Raw genomic sequence first — 18,248 nt, 5'->3', positions numbered from 1 at the left:
CAAACCATACAGATAAGAAAACAGGTTTGAAAGGTTCACTTTAGATGAGATACAGTTGTAAAGTCATACCTTTGTGAGATTGAGGAAAAAAAACTAGAGAGTCATACCACAACGAAGGGCCTTCCAAAGAGCTTACCACTGGTGTAACCTGKCTTCCAGTGGGGCGTACTGCCTAAAGGACCTCACTTCCGCTGTGAGCTCAGACGGACCAACACTGAGCATTTTTTAATTCTGAAGCCACAGAACGGAATAGGCAGATAAGATAAATTTCTTGTCCAGGTCTAGCACGGGTTGAAGCAAAGGAATCCTAAATTATGGTGTTAGATTTCAGGCTAGAATTGCTCCACTGGAAGAAGTTAAAATACTCTTCCTGCCAGAAGTAAACGGTAATCACTACACATAATAGCAGTTATGATATACAAAAACCAAACTCACCGTGTGATCAAACTGGTTGGAGACAGGATTTGGTCACTTTGAGTCCAAGGTAGGGTCTTGTTGAACAGGGTTTCTGCCCTAACCATGAAGTGATGAGCGACAGTGTCGATCACACTGTCAAAAGCAGTTTTGCTGGAGAGAGAAGCTGAGTTGGAACCTATATTCAATTCATTTAGCAGCTCAGAGGATTTCAGGCTCTTGAGAATGGAGCGACTGGCTTCTACGATTTCTAGAACTGATACATCGTTGGCAGGACTGTTCGCCATTGCTTCCAACAGCTTCACGTAAGAAGCCACTTCTGTTAGATTCCACTTGGTGTTTAGCACACTGTCATCCACATCCCAGATGCTGGAGAAATATCTCCTTTCAGTGAGATTGAAGGCACTCTGGAGTCTCTGCAGCAAGCCATTCACGTGGAGTTCATTCTGTGCCGTACTGAAGAGTATGGACAAGCTATCCCAGTCTGCAGGGCTGCCAGAGAAATTCAGAGAATTCAAGCCCGTTTCGTTTAGCATGAAAGGAACAAGGATGTTCAAAAGCTGCGATGGAAGCACGTCACCCACGTCCTGCAGAACGGGAATAGGGCAGGATGCATTACTCAACAGCAGCCCCTCCGTGAGAGCAGTCAGAGCTTTCATCTTCTCCTGTATCCAAGAGTTATGGAGCTCAGAGACAAGGTCTAACTTTGAAAGGAAACTCAGAGAAAAYTGCAAAGACTGGACAATGCACGACAGCTCCTTGGAAAAACTTTCACTGCTGTTCTTAAAGACAACATCAAACTCCGGCGACAGCCTCAGGTTCATTATGGCTAGCTGAAACATTTTTGTAAAGGTTTCATTGTGCTTTGTTCCTCTCTCCACGTCCATGGAAGCAAAGAGGGGCTCACAGGGGCTCCTCGCCAGGGACTCGCTTAGAGTGGCATTTTCAAACAGCATCTGAAGTGCTATGTGGAGAACATCTTGAGCAGAGCAGTTTTCGGGTGTCTTGTAATCGCTGTTGTTATTACCAAAGAAAGGAATCAAGGCCAAATGCAAGAAGTCCCAAATTTTTGCCTCTAATGAAGTATTGTGCTGTAAGGAAGACTCATTGAACTCCTTTTGCAGTAGCCAATGCGAAAAATAATGGATAATGTTCATTTTTTCTTCCAGTGTTTTGTTTAAGTTGGTATTACGAAGGATTTTCATTCCTACTTTCCATATTTCAAACAGACTCTGGGTATATTTACTATAAAAATTAAGTAATAGATTGATAGCTTCGAACTCACTGATATTATAACTTTTCTGGAGATCTTTTAAAAAGAATATACTCCTTTGTATAGCTTGTGAATATATGGAGATGTTGGCTCCTCTGGAATCTTCTTCACCATACACCTCAAATATGGCAGATAAAAAATTTATCAGCTGCTTAATTTCTTCACTGAAAGTAAGATTGGAATCATTTTTCATGGTTTTCAACTGATTTTGCAGTATGCCTAGAAGTGATTGGGAAGTGAGACTGTCCACGCTGCCCCAGCCCATGGACTGGAGTATTTCAGCAATCTGCCAGAAATGAAGAAGTTCATTTCCCTTGCTTCCATAAGAGGAACTCTGGAGACCCTGCATTAGTTTAGATAAAGAAGAGATCAGCAGATGATGATCACTGGTGTTCACTTTTGCCATGGCTGCAAGAAGCTGCTCAAGGACCAAAAGCTGTTCTGCAAAGTTTTCAGAGTTTATGGGGGTCAACAAGAAATCAGAAAATAATGATGGCACTTCATTTGTGCTGAGATAATTCTGTACGTCTTCAAGTGGGACTGCATGAAGTGCTAACATTTTGATAATCTCCCATGTTTTCTCTGTATTAAAATGAGTCCTATTTAAAATGATCTGATTCCAAACTGCTACAGCCATAGTTAGAACATCTTGGTTTTCTTTCCCGTAGGGATTAGGATAGAACAATCTTCCACCAGCAATCTCATACAGTGGGGCAATTTCTTGGAATATTCTTTCCAAGTCCACTGTGCTGTTTGCAGCAGAAGTTAAATTGAAAAGGAGTTTTAATGAAGTATATGAATCCTTCAGATCTGACAATTTCATTCCTCCACTAGTATTATGAAGGATTTGAAATACTTCTGTTTTCCTGGGAGCTACCCCAATGTCAACAAGGATTAGAGCTTTATTCATAATTTCCAGGAGTCTCACGTATTCATCTACTTCTGTTAAGTTCCATTTGGTAGTCAACACATTGCCAGTGGCATTCCACAGCTGGGAGAAATGTCTCCATTCAGACTGATCAGAAGCATTTCCACGCATCTGTAGCGGTTCATATATACTACTGTTCCAAATGGAAAAAGCCGGTAACAGATGGGAAACCTGAGGCAGCCTATGCCAGTCTGCAGGGCTGCCAGAGAAATTCAGAGAATTCAAGCCCGTTTTGTTCAGCATGAAAGGAACAAGGATGTTCAAAAGCTGCGATGGAAGCACGTCACCCACGTCCTGCAGAACGGGAATAGGGCAGGATGCATTACTCAACAGCAGCCCCTCCGTGAGAGCAGTCAGAGCTTTCATCTTCTCCTGTATCCAAGAGTTATGGAGCTCAGAGACAAGGTCTAACTTTGAAAGGAAACTCAGAGAAAACTGCAAAGACTGGACAATGCACGACAGCTCCTTGGAAAAACTTTCACTGCTGTTCTTRAAGACAACATCAAACTCCGGCGACAGCCTCAGGTTCATTATGGCTAGCTGAAACATTTTTGTAAAGGTTTCATTGTGCTTTGTTCCTCTCTCCACGTCCATGGAAGCAAAGAGGGGCTCACAGGGGCTCCTCGCCAGGGACTCGCTTAGAGTGGCATTTTCAAACAGCATCTGAAGTGCTATGTGGAGAACATCTTGAGCAGAGCAGTTTTCGGGTGTCTTGTAATCGCTGTTGTTATTACCAAAGAAAGGAATCAAGGCCAAATGCAAGAAGTCCCAAATTTTTGCCTCTAATGAAGTATTGTGCTGTAAGGAAGACTCATTGAACTCCTGCAGTAGAAGACGTGTTATATTATAGACAGGGTTACCTTTTCCTCCACTGGAATCTTCACTTGCAGTTGTAAAATGAAGGATTTTCATTCCTAACCTCAGTAGCTCAGACAAGCTGTCAAAGGTTTGATTGTCAAAATTAAAGAACATATCTATAGATTCTAATTTACTGACATTATAGTGCAACTGTAAGTCTTTTAATACGTACAAGGTCTTTTGTATGGCTTGAGTGACCAGTGAGATATTGGCTACTTCAGAGTTTTCTCCAAACTCTTTAAACACGGCTGTTACAAATTCTGACAGTCGATCTATTTGTTCACTGAGGAAACTATTTGAATTATTATTCAGTTTATGTAAATGGCTGTTTAGTATGTCTAAAAATTGCCCATAAGCTATTATGCCTGTGATATTCCAGTTCATTGATCTCAGTTTTTCCCCAATGCGCCAGTAGACATTCAACTCATCCCACCGGGCTTCACCCATGGAGCTTTGTACTTTCCGCATCAGTTCAAATACAGGCATCAGTAGGTACTGATAGCCTACGTTTCTATTTGTCATTAAAAAAAACATCTTCTGGAGAGCTAGGAGTTGGTCTGGAAAGKTTTTGTAGGACACAGGTTTAAGCAAATAGTCAGAAAACAAAGATGGTATTTCTTGCATTTCATTTAAATGATCTCTTAAATCTTCCAGAAATGGTGGCATGTTAGTGGAGAATAACATTTTGAGAGTATCCTTAGTTTGCTGTGTACTAAAATTAGAATTATTTAACAAATCTGGATTCCAAACCATTGCAGCTAATTTTAAAGCACTCTGAATTTCTTGCCATTGAGTCATTGTATTGAAAATGGAAGTCCCATTAAAATCGCTCGGTAATTGCAGTGAGGTGAAGTTATAGATTTCATCAATTATTTCCTTATTATATTGTTCCTTTAATTTATAATCACGATGTGGATTCATTCCCAGTTCAAGAATTGCATATAGTTTCTGTAATGTTTCATTCTTTAAMTTTCTGAATAGATTTAAGCTTTTTAATTCACTTCTATTTATTTTTTTCTCAAAGTCTTTTAGAGACTTTTGTATGGCTTCTAAATCATTTGAATTAATGGACCTCTTGGAATCTTTTCCATCAATCTCTGGCAACTTTAATTTTCTAGGGGGGAAAAAAAAGCATTTAGAGAATACAAAATCAGTGCAAGTGACTTAGAGCAAAGATCACAGATTTGAATTATACTGTTAGTAATATCCCTTCATATAGCATCTTACCTCAGAACTTCCTCCATATCAGATACTAAAGTCTGATTGTCTTTCCAGTTAACAAAGAGATTACAAATTTCTCTGGTCACCAAACCTTTTTCTTTATCTACAAGAAATATTTAAAGAAAATAAGAATATCAGTTTGGAAACTGAAAGGAATGACGTGACAAAACTGTCATTGAAAACCTGCATGTCTGAAGTTAGGCTCCTAGGACAGGACATAAGATCATGGTTAGAAACTTGCTGCTCTTTGGGGGTGTAACTCTCCAGAGCCTTCAGTAGGAAATCAGGATGCTACCTGCTGCTGTAGAAATGATTTTGCATCCCAGGAACAGCTCAGTGCCCCTACCATCTGGGTGCTAATGGAGTTGTTCTTTTGCTTTAATTTTGTTTTAATTTATCAATCTGTCCTTATAACCTTTACACGTTGCACCTTTGCAGTTGGAGACTGATGTCTAGGGTTCTACCTTTGCTGTAAGCTGAAGGGGGTAAGCAGAATAACTAACTTTGATATACGTAGCCTGTTGTGCAGCTTCAGTCCCTACTGTGAGGCCGTCAGGCGAGCTCAACAGAACCTACAACTGGAGGCTGCTTTTGACAAAAAAAAAAAAACATAAAAAGCACCACTGCCCATTTCCACTGAGACTGCAACTCACATTAATTCACTGGCTAGTGACAAAATCATGCTTTTTATTTCTCCATTTGAAACGAGGTATTTTACTCACGTTTGTTAAAATTTGAAAGGAGAATCTACTATGCCCAGCCATGAACAATATGGAGTCAGTACGATTACTCATTAACTTGCAGCTTGCTTCTCCTCAGCACCACACGTTTTCAGAACAGGTATGACTATGCAGAGGAATCTTACCTTGCTCCGAGCAGTTCAAGGAAAATAGAGGATCTGTAACCCTGTTTTGAACAGTTCTGAATCTATCTTCAGTCACAAACAATGCAGAGACATTTTGAGCTGCCAGCACAATACTAAAGGGGGGAAAAAAACAATGAAAATAAATCGTGGTTCCGGGTTTACGAGAGGAAATAAAACAAATGTTCAAGTAGGAAGTGGTTGGAGTGCAGCCTATCATTCTTAAAATATCTGACAGACAAGATATTATCCCACTCTTAATTATTTGTTTGCTCTTGCACAAACCACAAACACAAAGGGTTCTGAAGGAAAGCCATGGTGGTAATATTGGCAGAAGCATATGTGTTGTACTCATGCAATATAGTTACTCAAAGGTTCATGCAAAACCTAGGTGCCATTTAAACCATCAAAATGGGGCTTAGAAAACACCCAAGTGATGTGCCATCCTGGTGATTCATTCCTGGGGCTGAACCTCCTCCTAAAAGAAACCAAGCAGCAGAGCAGACAAGGCTCCAGGGAGAGCAGGGATCCCTAGGACACAAGATCTGTGGATGGAATAAGCAATCACAAACAACTATTTCAGATTCCCCTTCTTTCTTCTTTTGTATCGTAATATCCAGGCTGACAGGGAGGCAAGGGATGTTTTTCAATCTTAGAAAAGAAGAAGCTGATTATCTGGCTTACTGTATCATAGAGSAAGTCATTTAAAAGAACGTCTGTTCAATATGTGCAGGTTATTGAAAAGTTCGTGGAGATTATTATTCTCTTTTGTTTCTGCTATATAAAAAGAAGCTCTTCACTGTAGATACAGGGTCACCATGAAATGCACAGTCCCTTGCCTGCCTGAAGTTCTGCAGGTGATACACAAAGCACCTAGCTGAGCTGATGTCAGCAGCAGGAATAAATACATAGTGATTTGTGGGAACAGACTGCTGGTAAGAACAGAGCACTAAGGATCTCTTTTCTCCACATTTAACATAATGTCTCCATGCAGATTTTATGGACTCAGTGCTCACCAGTTTCATTCAGCAGAGGCGCTTGTTAGCTAGAGTCTCAGAGAGGGAAGAAGCTGCTGTTACAAACCATACACGTTTAGCTAAGCAATGGCACAACCAGGGAGAAAGGAGGCATATGCTTGTCAGAAGTGGATGCAAATTATACAGACCAGAAGGTAACAAACATGGAAACAAGTGTTGCTGTTKCCCTTCTATTTCAGTCTCTCTAGGACTTTTGCAGATACATGCTTTAGAGAGCAAGCCCAGCTTACAAGCTTATCAGCTTAAATTTATTTTATTATCATCTTAAATTTATTTTAAAGCAACTAACAACAACATTTGTGAGTTCTGCCTGTAAATCAGGCTTGCGTGAGTAATAAAATTTGCTCCTAAACTTTTTGTAAAAGTCATGACTTTGAAATCACTATTGTGCTGCAGTGTTCCCACTTATTACATGGTTAATATGGATGTCACAGTGAGCAAAAGTTCTTTTCTTCTGCATCTTTGTTTTACTACTACAAAAAAATCCATCTGCAGTATTTCTTTAGGAGGTCAGTACTGTCTCTGTAAAAGACACAGCCTGGCTAGCTGAGATGTGATTTTGTAAGCATCATTAAAAATACTGTTTGTGCAATCTCTTTGCAATAACTGTTTACTCATGTGTTTACGCTGCCACATGCTAGGCAAAAAAGCACGGCAGCTCGTGAGGAAATTCTCCGTGGCTATTTGTTGTGCCTATGATAACTTGCCCAGCTCTGCAGCTGAAGAGTAAAGCAGAGCAATAGAGTAAATATTAATTCTTCCTGGGCAGTCAAACAGTGCGGGTTTTCAGGCTTGATTCTACAAGCCAGTGAACGTGGACGAATGCGATAATTCTGTGACTGAAATGGTAGAAAGGACAAAACAAAATCAAAATTCTTGCCACATTGATACTGACTTCTTTAAGAATAGGAACATCAGATATCACAAATCTTTTTCTCAGTGCAGGATGGCAAATTACCTAGATACTAACAGTATGGGTTTTAAATGCCTTAGCAACATGCCAATGATGAAAAGTGAGTTCCTCCAAGCCTGGTTGTAATCAGAGTGGCAAAGCTTCTACAACCACTTCTTGCATCTTTGTTCAACTGCTTGTTAAGGCCTTCTTTTAGCAAAAAAAAAAAAAAAAAAAAAAAAAGGAAAAAAGTTGATGTCTAGTTTTCCTCCATGTAGTGTAATAAGTGGACTATCCAGAATAATTTCTGGCACCTTAAATCATAGAGTCAATAGACGATTCAGGACAGATTCATCCAATCTCCTAGGTAACTCAAGTCTTTCAGAGAACAGTGAGAATTTAACTCAATTATAGACTAAGAGAGGGAGTTTACAAGGCTAAGCCCTCTGTAGAAGAGCTTTCACTATCCTAGCTGCAAATATATATCAAATATTTCAGCACAGTCAATTAGTTCAGAGCTCAGCCAGCTATGTTTTTCATAAAAACACTGAGCAAGAACGTAACTGGTATTTTCTTCTCCTTAAAGTCGCACATATTCAAAGCCCCATATGCTAAGAACTAGAGTCTCTCTCTTCTTTGCTTTCTTGGGACAAATTTAAAAGGATAAAAAGGCTGTAAACCAGGTAATAAATTTCTTTTAAAGTGAATTTCTGGCTCCCCTACAAATACTTGAGGTGTTCAAAGTAACTTGAATTTGGCTGTGAGGTTTTCTGGAAGGAAGTGGTCAGCTGCTGTCTTTGGCAGAACAATTATCCAACAAGGAGGCCTTTTCTTCAACCAAAGGCAAAGGCTGCTGCCCGTCAGCCTTCCAACCTGCACACACACAAGACAATGCCTCAAAGTAGCCTAGAAGACATTTAAAGGCTCACAGCGAAGCTCCCGTTTTAAAAGTGACAAAAGAGTCACTGAAAGAAAAAATGCTGCTCATTGTAGAGACCTTCAGAGAGACATTAGTATGGAGCTGTACCACCCAACAAGTCATATTTTTCAGCTAACATCTTTCCTGCTGATGAGAGCTGACCTGTCTTCCGTGTTCGATATACAAACCCATCAGGCTTTCAGTGTCCCTCCTGGCATTTTCTGCCTTCTTACCTGCTTGCATTCTGAAGGTAATCAAGTATGTCTTGCAGCTGCATGCTGTCCTGAAACACCTCTGGAGCCAACAAAAGAAGATGCCACAAAGAGGTGTCATTCTGCACTTCAGAGATGAGCAATAGAAAYGAGACCATTTCATTGACAAACACTGCCTGGTATTGGGGGTTGAATCGCACCTTAAAAAAATAACAACGTAAGAAATTATTTAAGCATAAGAGCCCTCGTTGCCAATGAGTCTTTCCAGGTTTTTCAGCCTGCACTGCACTTGCACACAATCCAATAAACAATAGGTTCAAAGGACTCTAGTGACAGACGATAACGGACAGAGTGACTTGCTTTACCTTCACATTCTAGATGGCTGTAAAATAAACTTTTTGTATAGATAAGCCCTAAGATTCAAAACATCCTTAGTAGTTTAAAGATTCTGAATATAAGAAAAATGAGTATCAGCCCTCATCCTGGCAAAAAAAAGCAGCATTACTTTTAAAGGATCCATTTGCTTTAATTATATAGCTCTCCAAAGAGAAGTATTGCTCCAGTCGTGAGTTGCTGGATCAGACACAGGAATTATTTGATGAAGTTATACCGCTGATGTAATACAGGGAGAAATTTATTGCCTCCCCTAGCTTTAAATATTCTTATTTATGCCACATTCTCACACTGTTCTATCTACTTGTCACTGCAGGAAGGCAAATAAAGGAGAGAAAAAAAAATAGGCATGGCAAGGAACACTCAATGGACACTAGCTGATGTCTGGCTGTCCCTGACCTTTCTCAAGAGCTATTTGCTCAATTCTAAGGTGTTTGGGTTAATCTCATTCACAAGAATTAGCTCAGCCTCATCCTGTACAATAAGAACTTTGGTGTAGAAATTAGTTACTCCTAGTCGTACGAGGTCACATTCCACCTCCCCAAATCTGCCATAAAGTGTGGGAACTATCACAGTCAATATCTGCAGATGTTAGGAAAGATCCCAGATACCCACCTGAGACAGCTGATTTCTGAACTCTTGGGTAAATGATTCTAAAAGAGACAAGTTGGTAAAGCAGAATGTCCTATGGATACTGGCCGCCATCTTCCGTTCAGTGAGACCAGGACGTGTTGTATAGCGTGACAAGACCTCACACAGAATGACTTTGAGATTTGCTGCCGTTGAATATTGGGTCTGACTCTAAAAGAAAGACAAYGTTAGATGCTAGCTTTAAAATAATATTCTGTCTGGGATGGTTTTAAATATAGTGATGAGACACTTCTAAGGGATAGTAGTGACATCTAAAAAACACCATCCTTACCTCAGCACATACAGAATTTTAAGAGGTGAACAACATCACTGAAATCCCTGAAATGCCTCATGTGTAAAGAGAAATGTGTATGTAATTGTAGGTGTTAAAATGAAAACATAAGCATATTTCAGATATTTGTTAATCTACCCATTAGTGGCAAACACTCCTAACATACTAGTGTCCATTATATGATATCAAATTTTTGTTACAAAGGAGTTGTTCCTACAGTTATTCAATTACCTATGCAATAAATACACAGTGCCTCTGATATCACTCCATGAGCACTGTGGGCAAATAATGAATTCAATGGCAAAGCCTGTAACATCACATCTTTAATTTCACATGAGAGAAAATGTGCTCTAAACATTCTGGAATAGCTCGCTGCCTTAACTTACAGACAAGTTTTGAGCAAAATATCCCAGTATTCGATCATTCATAGTATCGTGTCTCCAAGTGTCTGGTATATCTGGTTTCTGCTTAGAGGATAATAAATTCACCATGGTGCTTAAAAGCCTGCCTACAACAATGGTTTTCCTCTTCTCCAAATAAAGCAYAATATAGGGGATACAGGAGAGAATAATAGAGGAGATCCTAAAGCCATAAAAGCTGCATGTGGGTACTACGGGCTCTTTTAACTCTTTAAATGTGACAAAACATAAATGCTCAGACACAGCTATTAGGCAAATTCAGACATTACCTTTCCAAAATGGAGGATTCTGTTGAACGTGTTGATGCTGGAAGTCAAGTTGGATGGTGATGAAATATTCTGAAAGGTGCTTTCTCCAAGAGATACCAAATCCCCAAATGCTGCAATATTAAGTTTGAAACACTAGATTTTACTTGATGATWTTTAACCTCTTTGCTACATCATACCATTACACAAGATAGCTAACTGACTACAGCTTTGGGTATGCCATCATTAACCTGTCTCCAAAGGCACAGCCAACAGCATCCTGTAATTACCTACTTAAGGTTTTTTTCTGATGTAATCAAATCTTGGATTAAACTATTTCTGTAACTTTTTAAAATCAAAGGCATTTAACTATCTGGTTGTAGTTAAACAATTTCTCCAGTCCTGCAACTCCTCCATGCTAGGAGAAACATTGGCAGTCTTGCAAGGAAGCCTTGCTCGAGTAGACAGCCCTGCAAAGGAGCGCTCTCCAGGTGTCTTTGGCATTGGGGTGGGGAGGGGCACTTGTTATTCAGAAACGGCCCCAACACAGACTCAGAGCACTGCTGCCCGCTATGCACAGAGGCAACACTGCCAGGTCCCCAGCTGACACACACCAAAGCCAACGTTCGCACTGAGTCATATTCTCAGAACAACTCAGCTCACTGGAACCAAAGGAGCTATGCCAGTTTGCACCAGCTGAGACAATGAATTTTTTCTTCTTTCAAATAAGAGGCATAACTGAGTTCCTTCTGCACCATCCATGTCCACCAAAATAAGCAAGCTAGTCACTGCCTTTTTTTTTTTTTTTTTTTTTTTTTTCATTCCTCGGCTTTGATCCCTTTCACATGCTGTCTTTCTCTGCCCAAACACCGAAGAGTGACTAGTGACTGCACTGGCAGGAATGCTAATTGAAACAGTGAATGGCTCGGGCAGAACAATCACAGAATGCAAATTTGTAATCCTTCATTTGATTGTGAGCTCCCTGGAGAAATGACTATCCGTCATGAGGGCTTGCGGACAGTACTAGCCATTACCATCAATAAATAATAACTGTAATGATTTTCCAAAAATTTAAGTCTGAAAGCTCCTTCAGGAAAAAGAAACACATCAGAGAACACCACCAACAATAAATATCCACTGCGGTACAGAAGACGACTTATTTTCTCGATAATTGTGAATAAGAAATACATCTGAAAAAAATAATAAGCTGTTTATGGACAATTTGTGGGCAATAAAAAGGCAACATTCCATAAATAGCCAGGTCTTTAATTAACGTCCAAACAGTCTGTGATCTCATATCGCTCCTGTGAAGCACAGCACTTTAATCCTGGTTTCYTGGCCAAATTCCAGGTCTTTTTTTACAGACAGCTACTTGTAATTATTCTCAAGAATTTATACTAATGCCATGGACATGGTCACGCGTCTGTGAAGAACACAGGAATCATTTTAGAAGTGCTCGAAGAATCGCATCTCTGTCCAGACGGCTTCAAAGGATCAGCCTTTGAAAGCCTTTAAAAGATCAGCCTTCTGCAAGCAGCACTGAATAACCTACCCAACGCAGTGTTCTTGCTTTTAGGAACCTCAGCACTCCGTAATGATGGGTGGCTGTCCTTGCCCACATTAGTTGATCTCCTCCGCTTACTGGGGAAAAAAAAAAGGGTGAGAGGGAGAAAAATAAAGAGACTTTTAATAACTCAGAATTTCTTATGATGAAGCCTGTGCTCAACTACTGCATGACTCAGGATGGGTCTACAGCAGGATTTCAGAAGTGGTGTATTGAAATCTGACTTGGCCAGAAATTTGGTTTCTTCTACAGGACTGCTGTGCATTTGGAGGTAAAGCACTGTAGTGCTCTCAGATACTAAAGAGATGGAGAGGACTGCATTCATGCCTGATGCCTCTCCAGTGACAAAACTTTCAACCCACCAGAGACAGGTAAGGTTTGATAAATGTGTATGTCGTGTAATCTTAAACAAATTCCCAGTTCTGCAAAGACCATCTCATTTTATCAGGTCATATTCTGTCCTCCACTGACACATGCTCAGCAAAAAAAAACAGTGCAGATCTTCAAGGCACTGTTAAGGATAATCTGGCTGAGCAGAGAGGTCTTGACGTAAACTGAGACTGCTCTATGCTAGAACAGCAGGCTGCGTGCCTGTACTGAGAAATCCTTTAAGACATCAGGACTTTACTTCATCCTTCCCAAACATTTCACTTCAAGGGAACAGTAAGGATGGAAGATGTTGCTTTTGTGCTAAGTTTTTGTACTTCAGTTCCTTTCTATTCAGGGAAATCTAAAATGGCCACATTTTGCACTCCTCAGTACATGCTTCTGGGAAATAGAATCAAAGATGAGAATCTTGTCCATTTTCTCTGCTGACCACCGATAAGAAACAATTTTAGGACATGTTAAAAAATTGTTTAATAMGAGCTTCTGTGATTTGCACAATGGGGGAATAAAATACTGTGTTATTAGCTGAATATTGCAAACACTATAATACTATGCATTAATGTCTCCAGATGATAAAAAGTAACAGATAAAATATTTTACATTTATGATAAATTCACCCTGGCTGGTTCTGCTCATGTAAGAGAGTTGAGTCTATTCACATTGGCTTCTGGAGCCTTCTCTTGCCCAGCCAACCTTCTGCAGAGGTTTTATACTCTGCTGTACCCTGCTACACAGGATACAGCACAAAATCTCCAGCCTTAGCACTAAAAGTTTGATCTGGTTACTTAAACGCAGCTTGTTTTTCTTTTAGAATACAACATATTTTTAAGACTACCATTGACCTTGTAAGTGTACATATATTCACATAGTTGTGTGATACTTTACATAGCTAACTTCTAGCATCAGCAGTGGTCATGATGCTTATTAATGAATCATATGACTTGAGCTATAATTTAGAAAAACTCTTTGATTTTTCAGCCATCAAAAACAGTTATTTCCAAAGCAGCTGCATGCAAACCAGAAACAGAAAGCAAGGAAGATTTACAGCCATTGAAGTCCATGGAAGACTTCCAGCTTTAGCACTGAAGGTTCCCATTTCTTCATTTCAAGGCCCCAAATTAACACAGTTTAACATGCCCAGGGAAAACAATGACAATGAGTAAGCGACTGAAGAGCTAGGAATCCAGGGATCCAGTCTCTGTATGGCTCTGCTCTCTTCTGCTGTGTGATCCTGAATTTGGTTAGGATGCACTTTGCATAAATTTAGTCATCCATACATTTAGTCATCTAGGTTCCTTCTAACCCACAGAGACTTAACGACTACCAACTTGCCCCAAGAAATACCAGTCCCTTTGCATAGACTAAAAGGGAATCACCAACCCAGGCTCCCTCCATCCTGTCTGATGGGCTCTCAGGCTTGTGGCCTAGCTGATTCCCTTCAGATTCAAAGTCTGGCCGAGAGGGATTCTGAGGCTCTGAAATAGCCACTCTGGAACAGCCTCCCATCTGAAAGCAAGGATGAGGAACCTGGGATCTTGACTGTGACATACCAAGATCTTCAGTTCTCTAACAACCAGCCAGGCCTTAGAGCACCATGTTCCCCAGTGGCCTGCCAGAGTCAGGCAGCCAGGATGCAGAGGCACTCCTGGCTGGCATGTCTCAGAGTAAATGTTACTTGGCTTCCACTGGAACATCACTTAGATTGAAATGCATCCACTAAACATTTTAATTTCAAAAAAACCAGCATTCCAGCAAAAAATTCCCAACCAGCTCCACTCTGTAAACCTACAGTTACTGCTCTCAGGAGCATGTCTCTTCATTTTCATTTGCCTCTATGTTATATCTTCTCTAGCAGAGAAGATCCCCATTTCTCCCATTTTGGCTGGGGTCTGAATGCTTTACTAAAAGAGCAGTTGCTCCAGCATAAATGTATCTCTAAAGCAAGAGCTGTTTGGGGACATTTGCCACTTCTAACCAAAGTGTCCCGAACCAATAGCCATGGGCAGCACACTGGGCTGCTCTCAGTGCAGCTTTACTGACTGATGCTCCTAAAGATCTGACTCCTAATCATGCAAAGAAGYATCTTCACTCTGATTTGAGAAGTCTGGTTCTTCAGAAGCATCTTGCTTGGGGAATAAAAACCTCTTCTAAAGAGCCTGACTCATAGCTATCCTTAACACAAACATTTTTAAAGCATCCAGTGTTGTGCCCCATATTCTCATTTTTAAGTGCTCAAGTATCTGAGACCACTCTATTGAGGAAAAAACACACATACATGGCTGCTCCCTCCATATCAAAGCAAGTCTTATTCTACAGCTTGTAATACCAGAATCATTCAGATTCCCTTACAGTCTGAGAGATGAGATGCCATTAAGTCTCGGCAGCAGATCTTCTGGTGTATAGGGTGTTCCTTTACATCTGGCATCTGAATCACAAAGCACAGTTTGCAGGAATGGGAAGAAGCCTGCGCTAGGAAGGTTTCGGGGTGCAAGATAACCTGGAGGAAGAGAGAGAAGAAAGAAAATGCCATTATTGTGATATGGATGTGTGTTCTGTTGCCACAYGTTTCTATCAGTATGTGTTATTTTCTTCTTCCAAGGCATGGGTTTGATTCTCAGTTTCACTGAGGTTCCTTTACTCCATCCCGGCAGCRTCAGTTCCCAAATTCCAACAGAAGGCCCCAACACTGACAGAGCCATGAAAGGGTACTTAATAAAGTATCAAGTCATTTATTTGTAAGAAGATACTTGTCAGTCTCAAAGCAACAGCAGACACCTTTACTAAAATGGATGGAAACAGGCAGGAAATGACAAAGGCATCCTAAGATTTACGTGTCCTATTTTGTTTATTTTTTAATTGGATGCATGGCCAGACTAACCTGAAGCACCAAAATTTGGTTGGACCATCCTCTGTGCAAAGCCACAAGCTTCAGTTTCAAGCTAGGCTATTAAAACAGGACTCAGCTTTTACCACAGGAAGGGCAATGGAACCATCATCAGACGACCTTCTTTGCTGAAAAGTTTATGCAGATCTGCCCAGGGAAGGGAGAGGCGCAATCTGTCACCGCTCTCCCTGTGTCTCCTGCCATCACAGTGCGGCTCCAGTGCCATCTGCTTGGTGACCTATGGTGCTGGCAGCCAGCACTAAGGGGTGAGATGTATGTCCCTGTCTCCAATTTCTGGAAGGAGAGGGAAGACTTGAGCAATTAGACTTCAGTGTTTCCTGTGCCACTTGCCCTGTGCTGCTTACCACCCGTCAGAGAGTTCACTTTCTGCTCTTCCTCTCAGTGACAAACTCTAATAAATCTTGAAGCTCTTTCACAGGATCATAGCAACATGTTATTTAAAATAATCATTTGGAAAATTACCTGGTAAAGGATGTGGTTATTATTTCTACTATGGAAAGGAGCCAGAGATTCGAAAAGCCTGCAGGCAGCCTTGGGATAATTGATTACCTTGCTGCTCAGTCTCCACAGACAACCTATGACTCTAGCCCTTGCACAGCTTTACCTCTAACCCCTCCAAATGAGACGATACTACATTTGCACTACATTTATTAATTACAGCAGTGGTCAAAAATTAGACATTCCCAAAGGCAAGAGCAGTGTTATGTGGAGGATATGGCTGTTGGTAAACCAGTTATGAAATCGTAAATGAGAGAGACTTCCTGACTTTCTTGAGCTTTGCTCAGCATGGGCAGTCACAGTCCAAGGGTGTGCACAACCGTGTTGGTTGCCAGACATGAAAGGGGATGTTCAAGCCTCCAGCCGCAGAGCTCTGGGTCAAGCTGCAAATGCTGATGGTTTAGTGTGGGAGGTTCACACTACCTCAGGCAAGGTAACAACTTGGCACACGGTGCTCCTGAGACCTGGAAGAGTCAAAGGCACCCATATTGGGCATCTTTGATTCCTTTGTACATCAGCAGAGAATTACCCCAGAAAGTTAAAGTATGAACCCCACTAGAGGAGATGTCTAGAGCTCTGTCTACACTAGGCTGTTGGAAGCTCCCCCAACAGCTTTTGCATCCTCCAGGCCACCTGAGTTACATGACAGGTCAAGCCAGCTCCCAGTAATCATGGAGGAACAAGGATTGCAAAAGATCTCTCTTGTCCCTACAGGCACTCCTTCCGGTGCTCAGGCCAAAGAACAAGCCATGTGCCACACTAAAGTTTTCGGAGTGTAATTAGTCCACCGCCCATGAGAGAAATTTCAGACTGGCACACTTGAATCTGGAAGCAGCCTTTTGTAAATATCCCCTGCCATGTCTCAGACTATTGCCTTTTGAGATCACCAATTACAACCCTGCAAAATCACTTTTTGCACATACTGGCGTTTTTCTCTCATCTTYGTTCTGATCTTCAGTACTCTCATTTCCACAAAGGAAAGGGATTCACCTCCCAATTCAAACACGCAMATCACAGACTTCACTCATCAGCATCTCTATCAAAATGCAACTTCAAAGACCTAAAAAGCCATCGGGTTCAGGACAGAGAGCATAACCACAAGGAAGCAAAACAGGTAAGAACTAAGAACTGGGAAGGAAAGGGCTACACCCTCTACCGCTATCCACATCCACCAGTGACAACCGGGGCCAGCAACTTATCGTAGGCCTCACTTTAGTCTGCACGAAGAGGTTCCTCTCAGTCCCAGTGTTCTCCTGTCTTTGTCACAAACAACGTTCATACAGGGAAAGAGTRTCTCCAGGGGGCACATAAACATATGGCAGATACATACAATACCTCTAAAATGTGAGGTAAACAGCCGGGCAGCTGGGACTTGCCCAGCAGCCTCTTAACGGCCACTTACTGGGAGGACCAGGGTTYGGTGGCTTTTAAAGCTTGGGTCTCTCAGGAGACCTACAGACCTACAGCTGTGTTACCCCTGAGCATGAGGGAGGAGAAAAGCACAGGATGGGGAGCTCAGGGAGCATCGCTGTTCTTTGGAGAGATGCAAGATATTAACAGAGAGAATTATGCAAGGGATCCTGCTGGATCCAGGGCAGGGGAAGGCACTTCCTTGAGATAAGCAGCAATGACAAACGTTAAAATTGGATTCAAAAGGGCAGTACATTGAACCAAGAACAATTACACAATCTGTTTCTGTATCACAAGCAAGGGGTATGGTGTAACACAGTGATTAACTTTTTTTTTTTTTAATAGGTAGGCAAAAGATTAAGAGCAGGCTGAAAAATAAAGGGAACAAAAATTTATGAACTTCACGGTACTGTGAAGGAAAAAAAAACTGAAGTTGGAAGTGCTTCTGCTCATCGTGGCAACATGATGCCTGTGAARACATCAGTGGACCAACACAACTGAGATACTCAGTGAAGCTGTGCCAATTCGCATCAGATGTTGAGCGGTGTGCTGGCACTTGATTACAACCACGGAGCCTGAGCCATCACTGAGTCACTGCAGTTCTGTACTGAAGTAACTCCACAATGTTCTTGGCACAAAAGCAGTGGTGATGACAGAGTGGACTTTTCTGGAAGAGGCCTCAACTCTAATAGCAACTAGAGAATTAAGAAAGTTTTAAAAAAGACCACGACACAAAAATCCACAACGTGTGGGCCAAATTCTCATTTGGTGTAAATTAGATCTACGCTGATTCTTAACCCTGGATATATAGCCAAAATGTGCTCTGGTCTGTGTCAAGAACACAAATCTAACRTGGGTTTATCCTCCAGGATGAGATGGATTGTTGCCT

General features: G+C 41.2%; 1 protein-coding gene across 1 annotated transcript in view; it reads right to left on the bottom strand.

The window, feature by feature from the left end:
* Positions 1 to 18,248, bottom strand: part of ABCA12 (ATP binding cassette subfamily A member 12) — a gene marked incomplete at its 5' end in the record, with an annotated part of 89,297 nt that overhangs the window by 54,779 nt on the left and 16,270 nt on the right. The window contains 8 exons of the mRNA XM_085299541.1: positions 436 to 4,587; positions 4,701 to 4,797; positions 5,560 to 5,672; positions 8,638 to 8,816; positions 9,625 to 9,810; positions 10,620 to 10,729; positions 12,148 to 12,236; positions 14,896 to 15,043. Coding sequence (XP_085155667.1) covers positions 436 to 4,587; positions 4,701 to 4,797; positions 5,560 to 5,672; positions 8,638 to 8,816; positions 9,625 to 9,810; positions 10,620 to 10,729; positions 12,148 to 12,236; positions 14,896 to 15,043 — 5,074 coding nt within the window. The remainder of the gene's footprint in view (positions 1 to 435; positions 4,588 to 4,700; positions 4,798 to 5,559; positions 5,673 to 8,637; positions 8,817 to 9,624; positions 9,811 to 10,619; positions 10,730 to 12,147; positions 12,237 to 14,895; positions 15,044 to 18,248) is intronic.

This window comes from Rhea americana, unplaced genomic scaffold (assembly GCF_003343005.1).
Source record: "Rhea americana isolate MKP2758 unplaced genomic scaffold, rheAme1 scaffold_15, whole genome shotgun sequence".
NCBI lineage: Eukaryota > Metazoa > Chordata > Aves > Rheiformes > Rheidae > Rhea > Rhea americana.
The sequence above is the reverse complement of the archived record's forward strand: the minus strand, read 5'-3'. Positions and strand labels throughout refer to the sequence as shown.